This window comes from Ursus americanus, chromosome 12, assembly GCF_024610735.1.
Source record: "Ursus americanus isolate L20-20 chromosome 12, mUrsAme1.1.p, whole genome shotgun sequence".
In the NCBI taxonomy this organism is placed as follows: Eukaryota; Metazoa; Chordata; class Mammalia; order Carnivora; family Ursidae; genus Ursus; species Ursus americanus.
In genome coordinates, this window is record NC_142138.1 from 43,451,733 (window position 1) to 43,476,133 (window position 24,401).

The 24,401-nt window shown below is 42.1% G+C and overlaps 1 protein-coding gene across 2 annotated transcripts in view; it reads right to left on the reverse strand.

Moving 5' to 3' along the window:
* The window catches only part of TGFBR3 (transforming growth factor beta receptor 3), a 191,393-nt gene that overhangs the window by 149,983 nt on the left and 17,009 nt on the right, over window positions 1–24,401 (reverse strand). For both annotated transcript variants that reach the window (XM_087866102.1, XM_045801799.2), the window contains exon 2: window positions 19,082–19,253. In XM_087866102.1, coding sequence (XP_087722228.1) covers window positions 19,082–19,142 — 61 coding nt within the window. In that variant the 5' untranslated portion in view covers window positions 19,143–19,253. The remainder of the gene's footprint in view (window positions 1–19,081; window positions 19,254–24,401) is intronic.

Genomic DNA, 24,401 nt, shown 5'->3' on the forward strand with positions numbered 1-24,401 from the left:
TTAATGTAACCCCAGTTTGACATCCTGAGAAGGGCACATTACCTACGTGTACCCTTCCCAATAATGCATAATCCCAATGCCATCATGAGAGAATAGCAGATAAACTCAAATTGAGGAGCATTTTCTAAAACAACTGACCATTCTTCAAAAGTGTCAAGGGACTGGAAGACAGAGAACTGTCATAGACTGAAGGAAACCAAGGAGACGTGACCATTAAATGCAATGTGAGATTCTGAGTTGGGTCCTGGAATAGAAAAAGAGCATTAGGGGGAAAATTGGTGAAATCCAAATAAATTCTATACTTTAGTTAACAATATTGTACCAAGATTAATTTCTTAGTTTTACTAATTGTTCTATAGGTATATAATATTATTATAAAGTGAAGCTACATAAAGGGTATGGGAACTAGTACCATTTATATAAGTCTTCTGTAAGTCCAAAATTATCTGAAAATATAAAGTTTTTAAAAATCAACTGCTTTATCCTGCACTATCAAGAATTATCCACACAGGATTTTGTAACATCATGTATTAGCCATCTGGAAAATCACAGTTCACTGAGTTATGCAAATATGCCAAATATTGACATATTTCTTATATGATAGCAAAAAAAATCATATTTGTTCATATTTCCATTGATCTCATCAAAAAAGTATTTAACTATTCAGAAATTGCCATGGTCATAGGGATGAACGTAAGTTTTCCATAACTTTAATTTTTGCTTGAAAAAGAAAATTTTTCATTGGCAACTAACACTGTAAACTGTTTTCTTTGAAATAACAAGATCACTTTGTTCATTTTCGAAAAATGCCTGCCAAGTACTGAAGGCGAGATAACCATCATATGTCAGTCGTTCTTTCAAGTAAAATGGTATTCCATGAAAAACAGACCAGCTCAGCTCACAATTCAAACAACTGCACAAGTGTTTCCTCAGGACGGCATTGCACTTTCGAATGTAGAAGTGCTACTTGCCTACTTCCCATTTCATCATACAGAACGTGGAAAAGACAATGTGGTTGAGGGCTTCTAACTCCTCCAGCAAGAACATCCTGAGCTGAAATTGGTGTGTGCCTCAATCCCTGCCAAAGCACCAACTGTCTTCTCCAATATTCCTTTTATTACCACGACTGCAATGTCAGCCTAGGGAAAAAGACAACTTTGAATTATTACAATAAGAGTTCTGACCTCACAAACTCTTGATAAGGTCGCAGATCCATGACCATGCTTCGAGAGCCACTGGTTTAACCTTCAGCTCCTGCATGAAATATACCACCACTATGTAAGCCAAGGTAAAGAGTACTGAAGAGTCTTATGCTAAGCTTCATAGAAGGTTTACCAAGAAGCATGGGGCGCCTGGGTGGCGCAGTCGTTAAGTGTCTGCCTTCGGCTCAGGGCGTGATCCCAGCGTTCTGGGATTGAGCCCCACATCAGGCTCCTCCGCTAGGAGCCTGCTTCTTCCTCTCCCACTCCCCCTGCTTGTGTTCCCTCTCTCACTGGCTGTCTCTTTATGTCAAATTAATAAATAAATTCTTAAAAAAAAAAAAAAGAAGCAATAGCTTCTTGCTGTCAAAGACATTATCCAGTAACAGATTGACACCTATCTTTAAAACCACCACCACAGGTCACTCAGACATTGCTTTACCTAAGAATCTGAAGACAGTGACCCCTCACCTGGTCTCCGCAGGCTAGCCTTCATCCCAACACCACTTCCTTTCCCCAAAATAAAATACATTAAGCTTCAGATTTATTACTTTAGCAAAGTTGCTTCTCTTTACGGTACTTGATGAGTGAGACAGGGTTTTATAATTATTAATTCAAAAAATATTAAGCACCTACTATGTGCAAGGGACTAGGGATTGATCAGTGAACCGTCCCTGCCCTCTCCCTGAAGGTCACATTTAAGCCGAGACAAAGGCACTGGGGAAAGTCCTCCACTTGAGAATTTTCAAATATATGGAACAGCTACACCAGAGTTTTTGCAAACTGACTTAACTTTCATGGAGCTTGTATTTTAGTGGGGGGAGATAAATAATAAACATAATAAATAAATTATAAGCATGTTTTAAAGTGGTAAGTGCTATGAGGGGAAAAACAGCAAAATAAGAACAGATGGACACACCAGGAGTTCAGAGGGATTACAATTTTAAGTAGGATGGCTAGGGTGGGACTAAGCCCACAGGTACTACACAGGTGAGGACGACTGCCATTAGGTGCTCTCACTCCATTTTTTCTGGGTTCTCCTGCCTCCCCCCAGCCCCAATCCTCAGTGCCACCACTACCTTTCCTGAGGATTCATGCCTACCCTCCAGCCTCCAGCTAAAGGCCAAGTCACTTCCTCTAGAGGAGGAAAGTCTTCTCCATTCTGCCTCCAGATTTAGTCCTTTGGCTGTTACGTTGCTCATTTCAAAGGCACCCGAGTCCTTAGCTCAGCCAACAGCCAATCAGCCATCTCCCAAAGAAATACCCTGACCTGCCGTATCCCTGTTCAGAGCACACAGTTGAACAATAAACTCACTCTGCCAAGCCTAGGTTTATTCGACCTCTCTTTCTTTTCCCAAATATACAGGTTCTCTAAATAAGGATTAACTTTTTAAAGACCTAGTGCATGCCACAAACTGCTGGCTGCTTTACTTGCATTTCATTCTCCTGATAATCAACAGACTAAGAGTAATTAGCAGTATTCTATAGAGTAGGCAACAGGAGCCCTGAAAGTCATGATTTGGGACTCAAACTCAAATCCAAAACAAGGAAAAAAGAAAGCTTTTTATTCACAACCTCCTCCCATCTTCATCACACCCCTTACACTACCATTTCGGTACTCCCACCGTACTGCTATGAACAGAACATACGGAAAATAAAGAGACTGGTCATTGATAGAATCCGTCTTATCTGCAAAACTGTATTTCACAATCAGATCTGATTTTTGCACCAAATATATGTCTGAAAAATACGACTTACCACTTAAAGGACTGGGTAAATATGTTCACCATGCTAACATTTTCAAAGAACACTACTTTTAATAGTTTCATTTAAAATAAACACGACCAGGGGCACCCGGGTGGCTCAGTCAGTTAAGAAGCTGCCTTCGGCTCAGGTCATGATCCCAGGGTCCTGGAAACAAGCCCCACGTCAGGTTCCCTGCTCAGCTGGGTTCCTGCTTCTCCCTCTCCTCCCCACTCCTGCTCTCTCACTATCTCTGTCGCTATCTCTGTCTCTCTCTCTCTCAAAGAAGTAAAATCTTAAAATAAACACGACCCTTCGATTTATATGCATTATCTCATTTGTAATCGTCACAACAACACAGTGTGGTAGATACTGCTGATATCTCTATTTTTATATGTGAGGACACCGAGGTTATGATTATACAACCTGCAAACAGCAAAACCTGGGCCTGAACCTGTCTGAATCCACAGCCCAAGGTCACAACTACTGTACAGTCTCTGTCAAGAATGAACACTGTGGGGGAGAATTACTCCCACTGAATAAAAGTGTAACAGTCCAGCAGATTCACTTTGGTAAAGTCCACAGGCATTCCTCACATTTGGAGCATAAAATCTCTACAAAATCCAAGTCTCAAATAAAGCTTCACCACAGTGACTGTGCTCTAGCAAAAATCTGCTGGGAAAACCCAAGGGTCCAGCAAAAGGGCACAACTTTCAGCCTTTGGATTCTGATACTGTCCCTAACTCTGACCTTTAAGTCCAAAGGAATAAGGATGCTCATTTTACCTCAGTGAAGAGATGTTATGGCTATCCCCTGGTCAGTAACACCAGTTTAAGCCTCAGGTAAAGAACATATTTCTTGAGGTGAATGGGTGGCTCAGTTGGTTAAGCATCTGCCTTCAGCTCAGGTCATGATCTCAGCATTCTGGGATGGAGCCCAGCATTGTCGGGCTCCCTGCTGAGCAGGGAGTCTGCTTCTCCCTCCCCTGCAGCCTCTCCCCCTGCTTGTGCTCTCTCTCTCTCTCATATAAATAAATAAAATATTTTTTTTTAATTTTATTTATTTGACAGAGAGAGGGAACACAAGCAGGGGGAGTGGGAGAGGAAGAAGCAGGCTTCCAGCGGAGCAGGGAGCCCGATGCAGGGCTTGATCCCAGGGACCTGGGATCATGCCCTGAGCTGAAGGCAGACGCCCAACGACTGAGCCACCCAGGCACCCCTAAACAGAGGTTCTCAAATCTAACTCTAATGAAGCAGTCATGCATAATGAATACTGTTCACATCTGGACATACTATAGTCTTCACAATAAACTACCAAAAACTATAAAAACTGGTGCTGAAAGAAATTAAAGAAAACCTACACAGAGGGGTATACCATGTTCATGGATGACAAAATACACATGACACACTACAGATTCTGTGTACTTTTCATTCTATCAATGGCAATCCTAACCCCGTCCTCTCCCACTCAAATATACTTAAATATAAATAATCATGGTTATTTTAGGGTAACTTTAAATTCTGTTTTATCTCTTTAAAGGAAATCACTCTTTAAGACATCAATTTAACTATTAGTTGTAACATTATTCATAACATCTTACAACTTATCAGGGAAATACCAGTAAGTCTTGACATTGTGGCACAAAATTACTTTCTAAAATAAAAATGCAATGAGACTAAAAAAAAAAAATAAGGCAGGGAAAAAAAACCCATAGTCATTTATTGGTTTAAAGGCTTTATTGCCAACTTTAAAAATATCTTTCATGCTCTGCATCTCTGAGATCTGCATTCCTATAAACTCCATCAAGTTGCCTGGGAACCATCTGCAAAAAGGGTTAAAAGTCCAAAGTTGTTACTCTAGGTCCACTGGTTGAGGAGAAGGCAGGTTGCCCAAGGTCTCAGGACAGCCAGCCTCACGCGGAGTAAACAGAGGCCACTGTGCGCTCAAGAATAAATTCCTCAACCAGAACACACTCTCCTGAGGTTTTCATGTAAGATTTTTCCAACAGATTCTAAGTTGAGTAATAAACAGAAATAACAGATTTTTGGGGGCCTTCCTTGAGTTCAGGAAGACCTAACAATATCATGAAACAGCCAAGCACAGGCCTCTGAAATTTTTCATTAGAATTCTTTTCTCCTGAATCATGTTAATAAAGTACGATTTGGCCTGAGATTTGTACATAACTACTGACTCACAGGCTGCTCAAGCCCAGAAGGATGGGGGGAAAAACACTGAGGTCTGTCATGAGGAGGCAGGGCCAGGCCCAGGGACTGAAAGATTTCTGGACGGGTATTTTCAAATAGTGCTATATACTGCTTAGAAAACAGGTCCCTTTATAACACTTGATTGGCTCTGAAATGTCTGCAATACTCTTCTCTACTTTCATCTTCAACTGACTGCACTACGCACAGAGGCACTGGCACTTGGCCCAAAAAGCCTCAAATCTCTTTCATCAGGGACTTCTATTACCTTCCTACAATTCATCTGGCCAAGCTAATTCTAGGTACTACTATTTTATAAGATATGTCAAATGTAGCAAAATGCAAAATGCAAGCCTATTTTCCCCCTTCATACATACGGTATATCCTGAACTTAAACTGACATGCACTTGATTTCAAATTGAGATTTTTGAACACCATTTTCCAAATGCAGTAGCAGTTTGCTGACCTGGGCCAGCCAAAAAGAGGAAATGAGGAATCTGATTTGTTTTATTTTGGGGGTTGGGGAGGTGGGGTAATACTTAAGGCCTAATCCTGCTGCCTTTGAAAGTTTAACACTAAAACCTGGATTATTTCATAACAAACTAGAGCTCCCTTTCCTCTCCCTAAGAAGAGACCCTTGAAGTATTTAGTTAATGAATTTTAAATAACTGTGTTTCTCTCACAAAACAAAAAACAAACAAAACTTCTAGAAGATGCTCCTTGCGTTCCCTAGCTCAGCAAGGTCCATATGAGCTCTATCAGTCAAGAGCCTGGAGCAGTAAACTGGGAATTTAGGGAACAATGTAGCCACAAGCACTTCTCCAAAAAGAAAAACAACTCCCCTCTTGGCCCAACTCCAAAAGGCAATTGAGCTGGGTAAGGTCCAGGTTAATCTCTGAACAGCCTCTCTGCCAACTTTCTCCTCCAGGCATTAGGTTTTTCAGCATGGGCTTTGCAAATAATCTAAAACAATTAATTAGTGCTTTTGAATTCACCCTGTACCATTAATGAACCACTGCCAGACAGCCTTTGATAGTGTATTTCCAGAGCTAATTAAATGTGGCAAAACAGAGGACACAGACTTGCTGGGCATTTGAGAGGGCCAGGCTGAGACCTGACTAGTGACAGTGAAGCCATCCTTGCAGACAATCCTGGAGTGACAAAGGTGGGGGGAGAGGAGGCTGCTGGGGTCAGGGCCTCAGGGTCCCTCACAATATGCCAGCCATTGCTCTCAAATTATATGATTATCACGGTATTGAAATTCAGACATTTCATTCACTGTAAAGACTTTTTTTTTCTTCTAACGAGTGAAAATTCTTAATTTGATATTTAAAAATTTGGTATTGCTTCTCGTCCATACCTCCACACCTCCCCCCCACTAAAGACTTGCTTTTAAATTAAAAAAAAATGTGCAATAGGTTTAAACATTAAATATTAAAATAAATCTCATCCCAAAATCCCCTTCTCTCAATCACAGAGCACTCACATAACCTCTATCACGTGGGAAATCTTTCCTTTTTTTTTCACTATCTAATGCCACATAGAATTCCAGACTGCTCCACATGCATGGCCAGCAAGATAAACACATTTTTGGGAGGCCCAGAAAAAAGCTAGCAGGGGGCACAAAGTAAAAATGTTGCTGCATTCCTCTGGATTTTTCTGGTTCAGTTTCAAAAACAGAATGCCCACCACCTGGGGCTTGTGGCAAGCTCCAGGGCTGTATAACCTTGCCCTCCTCAACCATGTCATTGATGAGGTCTGAGAAAGCAAATCAGAAAGCTTTACAAACCAGTGGCAAAATAAAGTGAGTTTAAAAGACAGCTTTTCAGGCACAGAGGTTAAATTTTCTGTGTGTCTTATCCCAGTTTTTAATACATATAGTGTCAGCTCCTTAACTCTTAAAGATATTGCAGAAACCACTGCTAAAGTAATAGCTGCTCAACAAAAATCTCTAGACTCTCTGGTCAAAGTTGTTCTAGACAATTAGAAAGTGATTATCATGCAGCTGAGCCAGGAGATGTCTGTGCTGTGGCTAACACTACTTGCTGCACCTGGATTAACACTCAGCTACATAAAATCACTGGACGGGGTGCCTAACTGGCTCAGCTGTTAGAGCAAGTGACTCCTGGCCTTAGGACTGTGAGTTCGAACCCCACATTGGGGGTAGAGTTTACTTTAAAAAAAATAACCACTAGACAAACCACTTGGATTAAGAAAGTGACCCCTTCAATGGGGTCTTTCTTTGACTTATTTGATTTTGATTGGTTTGGGTCCTCGGGACCATGGCTCCAAGGTACACTCCAGACACTGGGAATTACCTGGTTTCTAAGAATCGTGATAATCGCCCTCGTGTGTTATATTCTCTCAAACGCTATTTAAATGCATGTTCATAGCCACTAACCACCAAGCAAATTATCTCCCTAGGACCAGAAAGTGAGAAAAGAAATGGAGAAAACGACCAATTTGAGGAATATGAACCTGAAGCTATGACCTGTGAATGAATACCACACAGGTCAGCAGGATCTGGGAGAGCTTCAGAGGGGTAGCTGGGAGTGGCGCTAATGCCTTAAATTTTGATCATATTTCTCAGGCTGAGAGTGTGATCAGAGGGGGAGGTGGGGATTGCTAAAAACAAGATAACAGGCTCGATATGGAGTTATTTATGCTAAGCCCCGCATCTCCAAACGGACTGGATCGCAGTTTCAGCTCTCCCAGAAACAGAGCGTTAAACAGGTCACTCAGGAATTACCCAGACAGCACTAGCGAGGTAATATGCCTGACAGACCCCTGCCATCCCCTAAGGAAGTGTGACCTTGCTACAACCAATCCACCTTTTACTGCTACAAAATGTCCTTGTCCCACTCTCTCCTGTCACTTTGTACAGCTCTTTGGAGCTCTTTTCTGTCTTCTAAATGGGATGTTGCCCGATTCATGAATCATTGAATAAAGGCAGTGAGATCGTTAAAATTTAGTAAATAAATATGGTGTCAAGGTGCTTAATAAGTATCAATAACAACTTAGGAAATTTTTTTACTCCTGAAAAATGTTAATTTTTCAGAGTTCTAGCCTGGAGTCTGATAATAGGAATTAAACAGCAATCAGTGAGGAAGCCAGAATTTAATGCTAAAATAGCAGCAGCAGAAATGAGGTGTGCCCCCACTTAACACTAACTTTTTTATTTTTTTTTAAAGATTTTATTTATTTATTCGACAGAGATAGAGACAGCCAGCCAGAGAGGGAACACAAGCAGAGGGAGTGGGAGAGGAAGAAGCAGGCTTCCAGTGGAGGAGCCTGATGTGGGGCTCGATCCCAGAACGCCGGGATCACGCCCTGAGCAGACGCTTAACGACTGAGCCACCCAGGCGCCCCAACACTAACTTTTTTAAACACCCTTTTTAACTTACCTCGACTCCCCCTTTTATCCAGTCAGCTGGTACCATCCTTCATTACCTAGAGTCTCCTGAGCCTAGTTGCCCATACCAATGTCCCAGGCTCACTGAATCAACACAAGTCTCCCCCCTTGGTCTACTAAGTCACAAGGCAAGAAATGGAAAAGGCAAAAGAAGAGGTACCTGAAAGGAAAAACTGGGGGAGGACTGCTTCTTTAGTAACTATGATGATTATGTTAGGTGTAGCCCCAGCTAATAAAGATGCACCTGGTTTCTACAGGTACACCACACTTACAGCTGCAGAGCTCAAGGTCTCTGAGGAACTCACTCCCTCAAACCAATTTCCTCTCCAGCACATGAATCCCTTGGTCCCAAAGGAGTTTATTGAAAGGTTTTCAAGATAGCTATTTCAAAAGCTAGCTAAAACCAAGCTCCCATTTACGACAGGAAGAATTTTCTAGAAGGTGTCTGCGGGTTCTGTGTTACAATTAGAGTACTGAGAAAACAGATGATCTATGTGTTCAAATGTGGTCTGCAGACCAGCAGCATCGACATTATATGGACCTGTTAAAAAATGTATAGTCTGTCTACTAAAACAGGGCGCCCGGGTGGCTCAGTCTGCCGTCGGCTCAGGTCGTGATCCTGTGACCGAACCCTGGATCGGGCTCCCTGTTCAGCGGAGAGCCTGCTTCTTCCTCTGCCTGCTGCTCCCTCTGCTTGTGCACGCTCTGTGTCAAATAAATAAAATATTAAAAAAGAAGTAGTAGTAGTTGGGTGTTTACCCCAAAGATACAGACGTAGTGAAGAGAAGGGCCATATGCACCCCAATGTTCATAGCACCATTGTCCACAATAGCTAAATCGTGGAAGGAGCCTAGATGCCCTTCAACAGATGACTGGATTAAGAAGCTGTGGTCCATATATACAATGCAATATTACTCAGCTATCAGAAAGAACGAGTTCTCAACATTTGCTACAACATGGACGGCACTGGAGGAGATAATGCTAAGGGAAATAAGTCAAGCAGAGAAAGACAATTATCATACGATTTCTCTCATCTATGGAACATAAGAACTAGGATGATCGGTAGGGGAATAAAGAGATAAAGAAAGGGGGGTAATCAGAAGGGGGAATGAAGCATGAGAGACTATGGACTATGAGAAACAAACTGAGGGCCTCAGAGGGGAGGGGGGTGGGGAAATGGGATAGACCGGTGATGGGTAGTAAGGAGGGCACGTATTGCATGGTGCACTGGGTGTTATACGCAACTAATGAATTATCGAACTTTACATCGGAAACCGGGGATGTACTATATGGTGACTAACATAATATAATAAAAAAACATTAAAAAAAAAAAAGAAGTAGTAGTAGTAGTAAGCAGGCCAGGTGGCTACTAGAGTGGAGACTTAGAGTTAACTGGGGGCAGGTGTGGGGCTGCATACAGCCTTGCAATTTTTACTCAGAGTGAGGCAGAGACACTGGAGGGTTTGAACAGCAGAATGGTATGATCTGAAGGATGTTTTAACAGGACCCCTTTGGCTGCTGTGTTGAGAGTAGACTGTTGGGCAAAGGTGCATTTGGGGATACTGGTTGATGGCTACTGTGATGATTGAGCAAGATGATGGTGGCCAGGATCAGACTGTAGAAGGGGGGACCCTTGGAAGTGATATGCTTATGAAATCAAGAATGATTTTGTGATTTTCATGTGTTCCTTTAGGGGAAGAAAGAAAAAGAGAAAAAGAAAGAAAAAGTTCCACTATCTCCTATCAGTGGAACACTAGGCCATAACCTGTCAGTAAACATAATCACTTCTCTCTACCAGTAAAAGCTGTATCTTAAAATAACCATCTAAAAATCTCTTTGCCCTATGAACAACTATTCTTGAATAATCATGGTCTTAAAAGCTTGGACCCTCTCTTCTCAACTTACTTACTCTCTTGATTGCCAAGTCTCATTCTTTTCATTCCCCAGGTGGTCTTTTTTTCCCCCCCAGGATTATGGATTTTTAGGGTCTTACCACTTTTCGCAATAAAGCTTCTCATAACAAAACCAGTGTTTCAGAAGTACAGTTGTGCCCATCTTTATGTAGTAAATAAATGTGTTGTGTGTCAACTCATTTTTATAAATTAACATGTTAAGCTGGAGGTTGATACAGCAGGGTTTTTCTCTCTGGAGAAAATAATCACTTTAAAATATGTTTTATAATATGGATATTCATAGTGATTTTGCCTGAGATCGGGGCATACCCACCTTGCTTTTGGAGCTGAAGTTATACACAAACATTAGACCAGTGCTTTCTAAATCTTAACAGTCATACGAATCATCTGAAGACCTTGTTAACATACAGATTGTTTTAGTAGTTTAAAAAAAGATTTATTTATTTGAGAGAGAAAGCGAGAGACAGCATGAGTAGAGGGGGAGGGCTGTCAAATAAATAAATAAAATCTTAAAAAAAAAAAGAAGAAAGAAAGAAAGAAAAAGGGGAACTGATCAATGATGCTTTGCTCTAACTCCAAAAAAAGGGGCAGGTGGGAGCGAAGTGGCCCCATGCCCCAGCATGCAGCGACCGAACAGCAGTCCGGCACGTGCACGCAGCCCACTGGACACGCTGGCAGAGCAGAGTGCTGCCGCAGCTCGGCGCTGTCACGGATGGAAATGACAGCGCAAGCGCCGCTCTGGAAGCCGATGTTCTGCTCTCCCAGGAGGCCGCAGCCACCCAAGCATCCTCCCAGGCGCGGCAGAAGAGTAGGAAGGAAGGCAGGTGCTACTGCTGACGGTCCTGGTCTATCGTCTAGATGAGGACTAAGTAAGTTATCCAGGTACACGAGGACGAAGGGAAGCAACACAAAGAATTTAAAGCAGTTACACTGGAACTTCTTCCTTCTGCCCTAACTACAACTCATCACTACATAGTTCCCTTCACTGCCAACAGAGAGAATAACTTTTAAAAAAAAAATCAATTTTCCTTTGAAGGCGTAAAGATTTCCCACATTCCACTCCAGGTTTTGGTTTTGGATTTTTTGTTTTTGTTTTTAAGATTGCTATGAGTTGGCAGAACAGGGCAGGAGAATAGCTAGGCCTCAGTCCCAGAGCACCTGCTGCCTAGTCTTTGGAAGGAACATTCTGAGAGCAAGTGCATTTTTAAGCCCTCTAGAATTCTGCCTGATTTACAGTGACCTCTCAGAGAACAAAAATATGACTATATTGGACTTCAAAATAAATCTTTTTTAGGCCACTCTGGCAGAGAATGGTTTTTTTTTTATTTAAAAAAAAAAAAAAGGAAGTCAGCCAGGAGCTCACATGCAGGCAGTGCAGTTCGGGCCAATCTTTCAAGAGGGGAAAGCACTCTGATGCCTCAATGCCTGTGTCCAGGGCTGTCCTGATAGAAGGCCTCATGTTGGAACCCTTCCCGGAACACTCCCTGCTCCTACAACACTTCCAAAACCAGTACCCAGAGTGAGGAGCTCTATCAGTGATTCAAGGTAGCCCCAGAGTATGAGGGATTAGTTATCAAAGCAAACAAGCTGAGAAAGCCTCATTTCCTATATCTAAAATGTGTGAAAGTATAAGCTTTGAGCAGTCAAACAGCTGTGTGGGCACATACAGATAGCTCTGTCCTGGTGGAAATGTTGATCAGTGTTTATAAAACAGACCATTGCTGGTGCCCTAAAATAACCCAGATAAATCAGGAATCCAAAAAGCAGCATGGCAATGATACAGCCTAGGATAAGGATGCAAAGGAGAGAGAAACCTGGAGTCTGTTCACTTGTCTGACATCAAATCTACATACAATCTTACTCATGTTCTTGGTGAACATCCTACTATCTGCTAGGAAACTGCCTTTGCAAATGAAAAAAAAAAAAAGCCTTATTAGACATCATATCCTATTCCACCTTCCCCCAAACCCCCCCGCCCCCCACACACACATCCGAGTCCATGCAGGGCAAGGGACTCTGAGAAACAAACTCATCTTTTTCTTGACGACTGCTACGTGTCCCAACTTTGTGTGTATGCGAGCACATGCATGCTGGCTTACTGTTTCTATGCAAAAACACAGAGCAGGGAGGGACCTCATCATGCTTGGGTGTGCATGGTCTCCCCCAAAAGAATGCCAACATTAAATTCAGGCCACTCTATCCACTCTGGGTCTTTGAATACGGTTCTTTACTGTTTAAGATAAATAGAAAGTTGGCACCGTGGTGAAAGCACATACAGATAGCTCTGTGCTGGTGGAAATGTTGATCAGTGTTTATAAAACAGACCACTGCTGGTGCCCTAAAATAACCCAAATAAATCAGGGATCCAAAAAGCAGTGTGTCAATGACACAGTCTAGGATGAGGATGCAAAGGAGAGAACCTGGCATCTGTTCACTTGTCTACATCAAATCTGTGTACAATCTTACTCATGTGCTTGGTGAACATCTTACGCTCTGCACAGCTGGTTACCCAACTGGCATCACAACTGACATCTTGTCCCTATGTATCCAAGAGAGCAATTACATACAAAAGTGGTTACAGGAACAACCTAAAAACAATAATAATCACAGACCAAAACAACTAGCTGGACCCAGAGACTCAGTATTGGCAAGAGAAGGCCTTGGCTGGATTTGCTTTGAACCTTCGAGTCTATCCCTCCTCTAGCCTTTACGTTCCCTGGTGGCAGTCACCACTGGCACACTCCCCACCTTCCTGCCATTATGAGCCACAGCCTCCGATCACTCAGTTGGCAGAGAGGAGAAAACTGTGGAAGAACCACCTCTGCAGTCCTCAGGCCATTAATCCCAAATTCGACAGAAAGAGTGCCAGTTCATTTTGGGCAGCACAACAGGAAGAGCATGAACTCTGGAGGGGCTGCCACTCTGCCAGCGACTCCATGTATGACTGGATATAAATGACCACTTCAACTTTCATAGAAATTGATTTGTCTCTCATTATATATTACATTTTCCTTCTCTAAGCCTCAGTTCCCTCTAGCATATTAGTAGTAGTAGGAGTGGTGGCAGTGATAGCAATTACAAACATAGTGATAATGACAATCACCTACCTCCCCAGCTTTCTGTACGGATTAGATGAACTGACAGGTGTAAAGTGCCCAGCAGAGTGCCTGGCTAGCACTGTTTCAGGAGGTACTAAGGGAAGCCCTGCAGCAAAAAGACCGTAAGACTTTTCAGTGCAGTCTGTCTGCAGAAGAGTGTTGAATTCTGATTTGACAGAGAGTTGAACCATCTTTCTAAATTACTTTCTCTGAGTCCCATTACCCCCATTCTGGAAATGATGAAAACAACACCTGCCTACCCCCAGCCCCCGGGGACTGCTATGAGAATCAAATGAAATAGTAGGTATAAGAGCGTTTGGAAACTATAAATATAAAATGACATTCTCATTAGTGTAGCCTCCCCCAAGGCTGCCAGCTTGTCCCACGCCAAACCAAATACTAATCAGCTGATAGCTCTGCTTGTTGCCCCATGGACACAAAGAGTTCAGAGCTTTCTTAGCAGGAAAATAGCTCCAACTAAAAGATCTCTATTTTCCTGCGGACTATACCTGGAACTGTAGGTACACTTGGAAGAGATGAAAAGAAATGTGTTTGCTCAATAGAAACATGTGGGCAGGTTATGGGCATGCCTCCAAAAAGATGCATCTAGGCACAGAATGGCAACAGTGGAATGAGGCAAACGGCCACCCCACCAACACTCTGCCAGCACTGAGGCCAGCAAGGTGTCTGCAGAGCTCACCCCAAAAGCACCCGCTGGACCTGGCACAAGCGGCGAGTGGACGGCAGGCAAGTCCATCCCTTCCAACCAAATCGATTTCCTTGAATTCTCTGCATGTGCCTCCTTTTCTCATTATTAAGGCTCCTGGAAACACAGCCTTACCTAACTCTGGCAGAAGTTAATATTTTTAAAAGATGCGTTGCCAAACAATTTTTAAAAGTGAAAACTTAGTAAGCCTTAAGCCCACAGGAGCACTTACATTTTAAACTTCCCACTTTTCTTAGATTACAGGATTTTTTTTTAAAGACTTTATTGATTTATTTCAAAAGGAGGGGAAGAGGGAGAGAAAGAATCTTAAGCAGGCCCCACACCCAGTGTGGAGCCCACACAGGGCTTGATCTCACAACCCCGAGATCACGACCTGAGTGAAAATCAAGAGTCGGACGCTCAACCGACTGAACCGCCCAGGCGCCCCGTGAGATTACAGGATTTAAGAGGAGGTGCAAAAACCTAAGATAATTTCTTTTTTTTTTTTTTAAGATTTTATTTATTTATTTGACAGAGAGAGAGAGAGAGACAGCCAGTGAGAGAGGGAACACAGGCGGGGGAGTGGAGAGGAAGAAGCAGGCTCCCAGCAGAGAAGCCTGACGTGGGGCTCAATCCCAGGACCCTGGGATCACGCCCTGAGCCGAAGGCAGATGCTCAATGACTGAGCCACCCAGGCGCCCCAAACCTAAGATAATTTCTAACCAGGAGGCATTATGGCCCTTACACTGCTCTTGTTCACCCACACATTGTACAATAACCCTGGAAAAAGAGAGAGGAGAACAAGTAGGGGTTTTGTCAAAGCAACGTCTAACCCTGGGATGCAGCTTGCTGACCCCTGCCTCCTTCACCCTCAACCACAAGTGGAGAAGGAAAGGCTTTCACTAAAGACCCAGCGAAATCTGTGGGGCTAGAACAGGCCTACTGTCCTAACTCGAGTGCGTGGTACTGTGCTGTCCTTTGCCCTCCCTGGCTACATATCTAAAGGAGGCCTTTTATATAGCCTTCACCCCTCCTTCTGCCACCAAGAACCCTACAACAGAGCTTCACAGCCATGTTAGTAAGAATGCAATGAAATAAGAATGCAAATAAAGAAGGCCCATTACTTGAGGGTCCGTTCCATATGACTTACATATGTCTCTTCTAGGGTGAAAGGAGTTTGATCTGGTTCCAGAATGACTTACTGGTGGCTTCTCAGTCAAGTGAAGGGCTTCAGTCATTCCACACTGAGGGTCTCCTACATAGAGGTGCCAGTGGAGTGGTGGATGGGATGGACTCTAGATCCAAACTGCCTGAGTTCAAGTCCCAGCTCTGTCTCTTATTAGTTATGGGACTTTATACAATTGTTAACCAAACGGTCTGTTTCCTTGTAGGTAAAATGCAAATTATGATAATACTAACACCCACCTCACAGGGTTGTCTTATAAAAACAAAACAAGCTAGCTGGCAGAGAATGAACCCTTGATAAATTGGCCAATATGTCAAGCAGTGTTGTCTGTGAAGCTAAAGAAGCCATATTCCCAGCCTCACTTTTGGAGGCCACATTTTAGATTCTAAGATTAAACAGAATATGCCTTTGGCTACATGGGAATGGAAGAAGAATCCAAACCTCAAAATGAAATCCACAAGTCTCATTCTGACATTCAAGGCCCTCCACAACCTACTCCCATCCTTCCTTCCAAACAGACCTCCAGGTCATCCATCCTTTAAAAACACATCAAGCACCTATGTACATATACTGTGCTAGGCATGGTTCCACCATCTGGTCAACCAGCCTTTGCCTTTCTAGATGGCCTTCACCTGGATGGCCTTCAAAACAGAGCTCAAGATCAAGCACATCCACAAAGCCCTCCCCAGCTAGTCCAACCTACCAGGGCCTCCCCTTCTGACCTCTCTGAAGTCTTCTGGCTTTTATTTGGTATTCACCATATATTGATTATTTTGTTATATGTGTATATTTTATATGCCTAACTAAAGCACAAGCGATTCAAAGGAAGGGATGAATCGTACATTTCTTTATATAACCCTAACTGACTAGTACGGTGCTTTGCACTTAGAGGGACTCAGTAAATAAGTGATTTACTTGTGGTTTGAAGATGACACAGATAGCAGACAAGAAATACATTATCATTTATTTTAAACACGTTTCTGATCAATACTCCCTTCACAGTGCAGAGACTTAAGGCTCAATCATCAGACCTAGACGAAGTAGGCTCATGGTTAAATCTGCCACTTACTGGGACCTTGAAAAAGTTACTTAACCTGTCTGCATTCAGTTTCCTCATCTATAAACTGGTGATAAACAAAGTACCTACACTTCTTAGGACAGTTATAAGGATGAAGTGAGGTAATACATATAAAGCACTTTCAACAGGACCTGGCAACAGCAATTAATTAATTACTGTATAAATATTCATTATTATTATTACTACATTTTCCTGAAGTTCAACTCATCCAGAATGCCCCAAAAAGCATTTTTGTAAAGTGTGCTGAGCCTACACAAAAAGCTACTGGATTCAGTATATAAAAAACATTTCTCCCTTCTTACTTAGACAATAGGTTGTTCAAAAAGGCATCTCTGGGGCACCTGGGTGGCTCAGTTGGTTAAGTGTCCAATTATGGATCTCACCTCAGGTCTTGATCTCGGGGTCATGAGTTCAAGCTCCACACTGGGCTCCACACTGAGCATGGAGCCTACTTTAAAAAAAAAAAAAAAAGGCATTGCTAATACTATTCACACAGATGTGTTCAGTTCGTGAAAATATACTGAGCTGCACACTTTCGTGTGTATGTTTCTCTATGTAAACTGTATTTCAATAAAAATTTAGCATTTAAAAAAAAAAGATGTCTACCTCTACCATTAATCAGTTGCCTTAGGTTGCTACAAAATTGGTAATTCTACTGTACCCACAATTTTACTGTAATTCTCAGCAACATTTTGAGTACATATACAATTCAAAAAAATATTTTACCCATGGCTTGAAAGAGGAAGGAAGGCCTTAACCAAAACTGATTCACTATCTAATACATCAAGGCTATACAGAGCCATCAAATTCACCACTTTCCCATGAAGTACCTTCTTCAGTTATGTTTTTTAGTCTGTCCCAGGCATCAGTGAAAGCAAAAAATTCTGCCTCAAACCCACCAAGTATGGCAATACCTCTCGTCATCAAAATAGCACATTTTCCATCAAGCTATTTCTCTCTCTCTCTCTTTTTTTTTTTTGCTACAACTTTTCAATGAGATTTTTAAAAAAGAGTTTATTTATTTATTTGTCAGAGAGAGAGAGAGTGCGCACACACAAGCAGGGGGAGAAGCCGGCAGAGGGAGAAGCAGACTCCCTGCTGAGCAGGGAGCCTGATGCAGGACTCGATTCCAGGACCCTGGGATCATGACCCGAGCCGAAGGCAGATGGTTAACCGACCGAGCCACCCAGGCGTCCCTTTCCAATGAAATTTTAATTAAGATCAGTTTAAATGCAGAGGCTAAGAGACAAATAACTCTTCAATCATGAGACAAAACGAAACTGCTGACAGAATGGGCAGTTCAAATTCACACTGGCATTTAAAAAACAAAACAGAAAAACTACCAACTTTCTCTTAAGATATTTGCAACGAGGGGGACATGCTGCTGTCCAACCTCATAAACCAAGTTCTGCAAAATGACTGGCACTCAGCCTGTGTCTACAAACGACTCCTGGTCTGAGTTTACGGGAGCCTTCACCACCTCTTACTGGCTTCTTCAGTACAGCAGAGGTGAACAGCACAGATGTAAAACCTGGCTCCTCCACTTCCCAGCCACATGACACTGTGCGTATCATCACCTCCTCTCATCATCTGTCAAATGGGAAAAATAAGCCCACCCACCTAGGAGCTGTGACTAAGTGAGCTCATGAAATAAGAATATCCTCATCCATTGTTTAGAGTCTGTAATTGTTCAGCCCAGTGCTGGGTTGTGGTGCACACTCAGTAAATGGCAATTATTATCATCACTGTCATCTCATCTGTATGTGAATTCAATAGCCAAAACCAAGAGGCTCATCATTTTTCAAGTCAATGTGTTTCTTGTTGAGACCAGCCGGTTTACAGAACTGGTCCAACAAATTCTTTCATGTAGCTCATTATACAACAGACACAAAGCAAATTACCACAAAATAGGCAAATTAAGCTTCCAAGTTCGTTAAGTAACCCTGACTGGGAACACTAAAGTGATGTGGGGGATCTGATACTCTCACTTAGGCAACAATGTTCCAACCGAGTCTTTTGCTTCTTACCTCCAATCTCATTCTCTGATGGCCTCCAGGAAGCACAGCTCTGGACTTTTTAAAAAATTACCCATTAAAATACATAAATAGGCAAAATTAATACTTCTTGAGCATCCTATGCCAGGAGTGTCACCTCTCAGTAGAAGACCTATTTATTTTACAATAAAGAACAAAAAAAAGCTTCCTCGAAATTCTGATTTAGGACAAGAAAATAAATGTAATCTACGCACAGAACAAAACTAAGTGAGATCACACATCAGCATATTTGTTCTCTACCCATCTCAACACTGAGGTTAGTTAGGCATCCATGTCACTGACTTTAGGATGTCTAGCACCGGTCTAGTAAAATATAACATACACAAACATACTATGCAATCTTTAGTCAAATATTTTATTTCCCTGAAGAACATAAATACTCACAGTCTGCATTAACCTCACATTTCCTAAATTTTTCCAAACTGAAGAGACTGAAGAAAAACATATGTGAAAACATACAACAAACATGCAATCTATATTCTGCATCTCACCTGTAGTGGCCACGCGGGAACTCAGCAGGGCAAACACGGCCACCACAAAACAAGAAGTCATTTTTATTTCTCCAAAAGTGTGCCCTCTTCCGTCACCTCGGCTTCAGACTGTGGACAGTCTTTGCAAATCAGCAGTGGCCTTAAAAATCCTTCTTTCCAATTTTCAAATTGCCTGTGAAAACAAACATATTTCAAGAAGAAACCTTAATGCAGAAACTTCTTTTCAAAAACATACATTAAAGTGAAATGAAGAGTTTCTAAAAAGTGTAAGACAATTTATCTTAAAAGATGCCTAGACAACACGCCAGGAAGCTGATGTGGGGGTATTAATTACCTAATAAAAGATTTTTTAAAGCAAATACTTTTCTAAAGAAATGCTTAGTTTTGACACTTTTAAATCTCTGGTTTTATATAAAATTTTCAGGAATACAGAAGAAAATCAAGGTGCACCTGTAACAGAACACCACCAGTTGTCTTGGGCACTAAAGTAATCAATGACGCTTGACACATGAACTCCCCGGTGTCAACAAGGAAACACAACTCTGATCAGAGACTCAATCTAACGTATGGGCCACTGTAAGGATTATATTAGCGCGCACGCATGTGTGTGTGTGTATAAAGCTTAGAACAGTGCAGAACACATAATAACCAATCAATAAATGTTACCTGTCCATTCCTTCTAAGGTATATTTATACCAATAAAATGGAGAAATGAGGGTGTGGTTATTTATGTAATCCTTACCTACTATAAAATCAGTTCAATCTTTTGCTTACCGAGAAATGAACACTTCAACAGACACGAAAAGGAGGTAAGCTAAGAAGTGAAATCACGAAAAGAACAAAATTACCCGTCAAGTAGAGGCACAAGTCATTAGTGGCACAATGGTCTTGTCTCAAAAACTGCCTAATTAGATAATTTGGGAAACCATGAAATTGACTTCAATCAACCCTTTGAGTCCAACACTGCCATCACATCACCTCAAATTAAAGGGAAGTCTCCTCTGTGACCTTAAAAAGTCAACAACAGCAGGGTGCCTGGGTGGCTCAGTCCCTTGAGCATCCGACTCTTGGTTTCATCTCAGGTCATGATCTCAGGGTGGTGAGATCCAGCCCCGCATCCGGCTGCTTGAGAGATTCTCTATCCCTCTCCCTCCCCCTCTGCCCCTTCTCCTGCTCATGCTTGCTCTCTCTCTCAAATAAAGTCTTTAAAAAAAAAAAAAAATCAACAACAGCAAAGAGGATTTGACCCTATTTTTTCCCTTCAAAAATTAAATTTCCTGAATGGATTGATAAGGAAAACTCTCTCCAAAAGAATATGCTATTTCAGCAAACGCTAAGAGCAATTTTCATAAAGCAACACCCCGTAAGGAGATCTCAGAAGAAGATGGCTTCCCGGCAGATTTTTATGGAGCACATAAACTATAACCAGCACGAGGCTTGTGGGAATATCTAATGAGCTTATGTCCCCCACCGCCCCCCGCAGCTGCAGAGGGTCTGTGGGACTATGAGCATTAATCCAGGGGCTTAAACCAGGTCTGAATGAACCTGTGGAAAGAAAGGCAAAAGGTTCTATTAAAAATATAGACTGCAAATTGCTGACAAGAATATTGGGCAATTATTAAAATGCAGCAATTACAGATATAACAGAGCCAAGCTAAACAGCTGGATGCCCAAAGGCAAACCACAGCGAGTTTACGCCGGATCTTAAAACATCTCCGAGGAAGTCCGAGACAAGTTGAAACTACACACTGCTGCTTCTAACAAAGAGGGAGCTTTTCTTCTTTAGCCTACAAGTCCCTCCGTAATGTAACTTGTTCAAAAGAAAATAAACTGCAAAGAGTTTTTGTCTAATCTTCTCAATGTGGTGACAGGACCCTAAGGTGGAGGAGAAGAAAAAGGGAAGCATGTCATTCCCATTCTGTGGAACTCCAATTCTGGCTAAGACATGCGCACATCAGCACCTTAACGGACAACCTAGGGATCAGTTTCCCCAACTAGAGGAGTGCTGGATGATCAAGGCTCCCAGAAAGCTGTAGATCTGAAATAAAACCGAGGAAATACAAACTCCTCTTTTTTTCTCTAAGGTTATATCATGCTCAATTTGCAAAGATCAAGGACTCCTCACCCTGGGTTTCTAAACTCACTGAATATCTTTGGACCTTATAAACTAAAAGCTTCCTTTAGAAATGTAAATAAGGTACTCTGTGATCTTGAAAGAACAATTTGGGGTCCACTGTGCAACAGTCATTTTGTCCACATTGCAAAGCAAGGTGTTCCCTTCAAAGGGTACCAGTACTTTTAGTATCTATAAATGAGCAGAAAAAAATTGAGAGCTTAATGTACTTAAAATACACACATACACACACACGCACACATGAATGTGATGCTAATTCTTCTAATTTCAGAGTGTCTATTTCTGAGGCCATTAAATGGAGCATGCTGCCCCACATTCTCTAGTGATCCAAGAGCGTGCACAGGTAAAGAGCAGGATTAGCTGAAAAAAACCCCTCCCCAAATGAAAACCATCATGGGTTAAACCAATGTTCAAAAGGAACTGGCTGGGAACAGTATTCCCTGGGTTGATCGGGATGCTTTTTTAAAAGGCATATCTTTATCTTAGAGGAAAAACGTGGTAAAATGATGTCTGGCAATAGGCTAACAGCCAGCAAGAGAAATTACTAACTTCCCCTTACATGTCTAACACAGCTGGCTATATACATGGATTATTTAAGATCAAAACTTACAATGAACTTGGAGTAGATCAATTTCTCAGTTAAAGGAATTGGCATGCTAGAGATAAGTAACAGCTTTTAAAGCTGGAAGACAGCAACACGATTTCATTGACGAAGAGGAACCCAAACTCCAAGCCCAGAACTTGCCCAGGGTAACACGCCAGTGCCAAGACCAGAAACCACGCCTTCCCATGGCAGGCTCTACCTCTCAGATCCAGATCTGTCACCACAAACAAGGAACCATTTTCTCCCTCTCAATTTTCAATCTCTGAAATGAGAAGTTTTTCCAAGAGAGGGAGCAGCCTGCCAGGGCTGCCATCACACAATGGGACTTGCACACTGACATATACCCTCTGCACAAATCACTGATGATCACAAACCGTGACTTGACTTCAGGACTATAGGTGGCAACTGTAACAAACAAAGAATCCTTGGTAATGCTGTATGACCCCAAGTTCTCTGGAAATGCAAAGGGCAAGATGAAGCACAAACCTGTGCACTGCCGTATCTTTTTTTTTTTTTTTAAGATTTTATTTATTTATTTGACAGAGATAGAGACAGCCAGCGAGAGAGGGAACACAAGCAGGGGGAGTGGGAGAGGAAGAAGCAGGCTCATAGCGGAGGAGCCTGATGTGGGGCTCGATCCCATAACGCCGGGATGACACCCTGAGCCGAAGGCAGGCGCTTAACCGCTGTGCCACCCAGGCGCCCCATGCACTGCCGTATCTTAACACTAAGACTACTCAGCTCCCAATCAGGGAAACAGTCAACAAATTGAAGATCTTCAAGACAGAGATTTATGGAATGGAATAAGAAAAAAATTACCATTCCCTAAACTCAGACAGTAAATAACACCTGAGTTTCTGGTATCTTAAACATGAAATTATTTTTTAACAGATCATTAAAATGTTTCTGGTCTGACATGTAAGTGAATTCTGGAGAGACAAATATACTGTTAAGTCTGCAAACAGTTAAATAAAAGCTGGTAGAGGAATTGTTCTGATGGTTATTCAACATGTTATTCAGGGGATTTAGAAACGAGGCAGGATGGATGACATCAATATCTAGCTTGGCAGCCTGTAAAAAGGGGTATACAGGATGCAGAAGAGATACTGTTGTTTGTCTAATGACATTTGGATGCCCTCTGAGACCAGTACACAGAAAAAGCAAAGCCACCTTACTGAACCACAACAGCAACTCTCAGATTTCTCTACTATTAAGAGAAACTGGTAATCCCAAATCCCCATTTTCAGAGAGATTTGGCAAAAGGGGGAAAATCCTAGGTTTGGATAAGAAATCTTTGGAATCGAGTCACCTAGGTGGCGCAGTCAGTTAAGCATCCGACTCTTGGTTTCAGTTCAGGTCGTGATCTCAGAGTCCTGGGACTGAGTCCTGAGACTGAGTCCCATGTCCAGCTCCACGCTCAGTCCGGAGTGCGCTTAAGTCTCTCTCTCCCTCCCCCTGCCTCATTCTCTCTAAAATGAATAAATCTTTAAAAAAATAAAAGTAAAAATAAAAAAAATTTTTTAAAAGAAATCCTTGGAATCCCATTCAAACACAATATTCAACAACTATTTACTACTATAAACCAGGCACTGTGGAAAACACCAAGGATATAGCAGTGAAAAAAGGAGCCAAAAATCTTGCCCTCATGGAGCTTATATTCCGGATAGAAGTAAAACCACTTGTTACATTAGGTAAGATATTTAATTTTCTGAGCTTCATTTATTTATTCCTTCAGTAAGTCGAGTTATTCTCCACGCCAGGCAATGGGAATATAATGGCCAAGCAAAGAGATATGTTCTTTGTCCTCATGGGCTTAAAGTCTGATGGGATAAGCTAACCAATACTCACAAATTTGTAATTAGATGCTATGATAAGAGCTCTAAAGGAAAAGAACCCACAACCTGAAAGGGTGAGGGATGACAGTACAGGTAGAGAAACCATTACAGGTCCCAGGCGCTGGAGGGAGCAAGGCTGCAAATACGAAAGGGAAAGGAGACAAATAAGGTTCAAGAAAGCGTTGAAGCAGGGAAGTGCTATGATCTACTGGGTTAAGATTTCCCCAGGACAGGGGCGCCTGGCTGGCTCACTTGGTAGAGCTGTGACTCTTGATCTCAGGATCATGAGTTCAAGCCCCATACTGGGCGTAGAATTTACTTTAAAAAAAAAAAAAAAAAAAGATTTTCCTGGAAAACAGTATGGCGATTCCTCAAAAAATTAAAAAAAGAACTACCATATGATCTAACAACTCCACTTCTGGGTATATATCCAAAGGAAGTGAAATCACTATGCTGAAGAGATACCTGCACGCCTATGCTCCAGCCAAGACCTGGAAACACCCTAAGTATCCACCAAAGATGAATGGATAAAGAAAATGGAGTATATAGACACAACAGAATACTATTCGGCTACACACACACGCACACACACACAGGAAATACTGCATTTGCAACAGCATGGATGGACCTCATGGGCATTATGCTAAGTGAAATAAGTCAAACAGAGAAGGACAAACAGTGTATGAGCTCACATGTACGTAGAATCTCATAGAAACAGAAGAGGGCCGCTTGGGTGGCTCAGTCAGT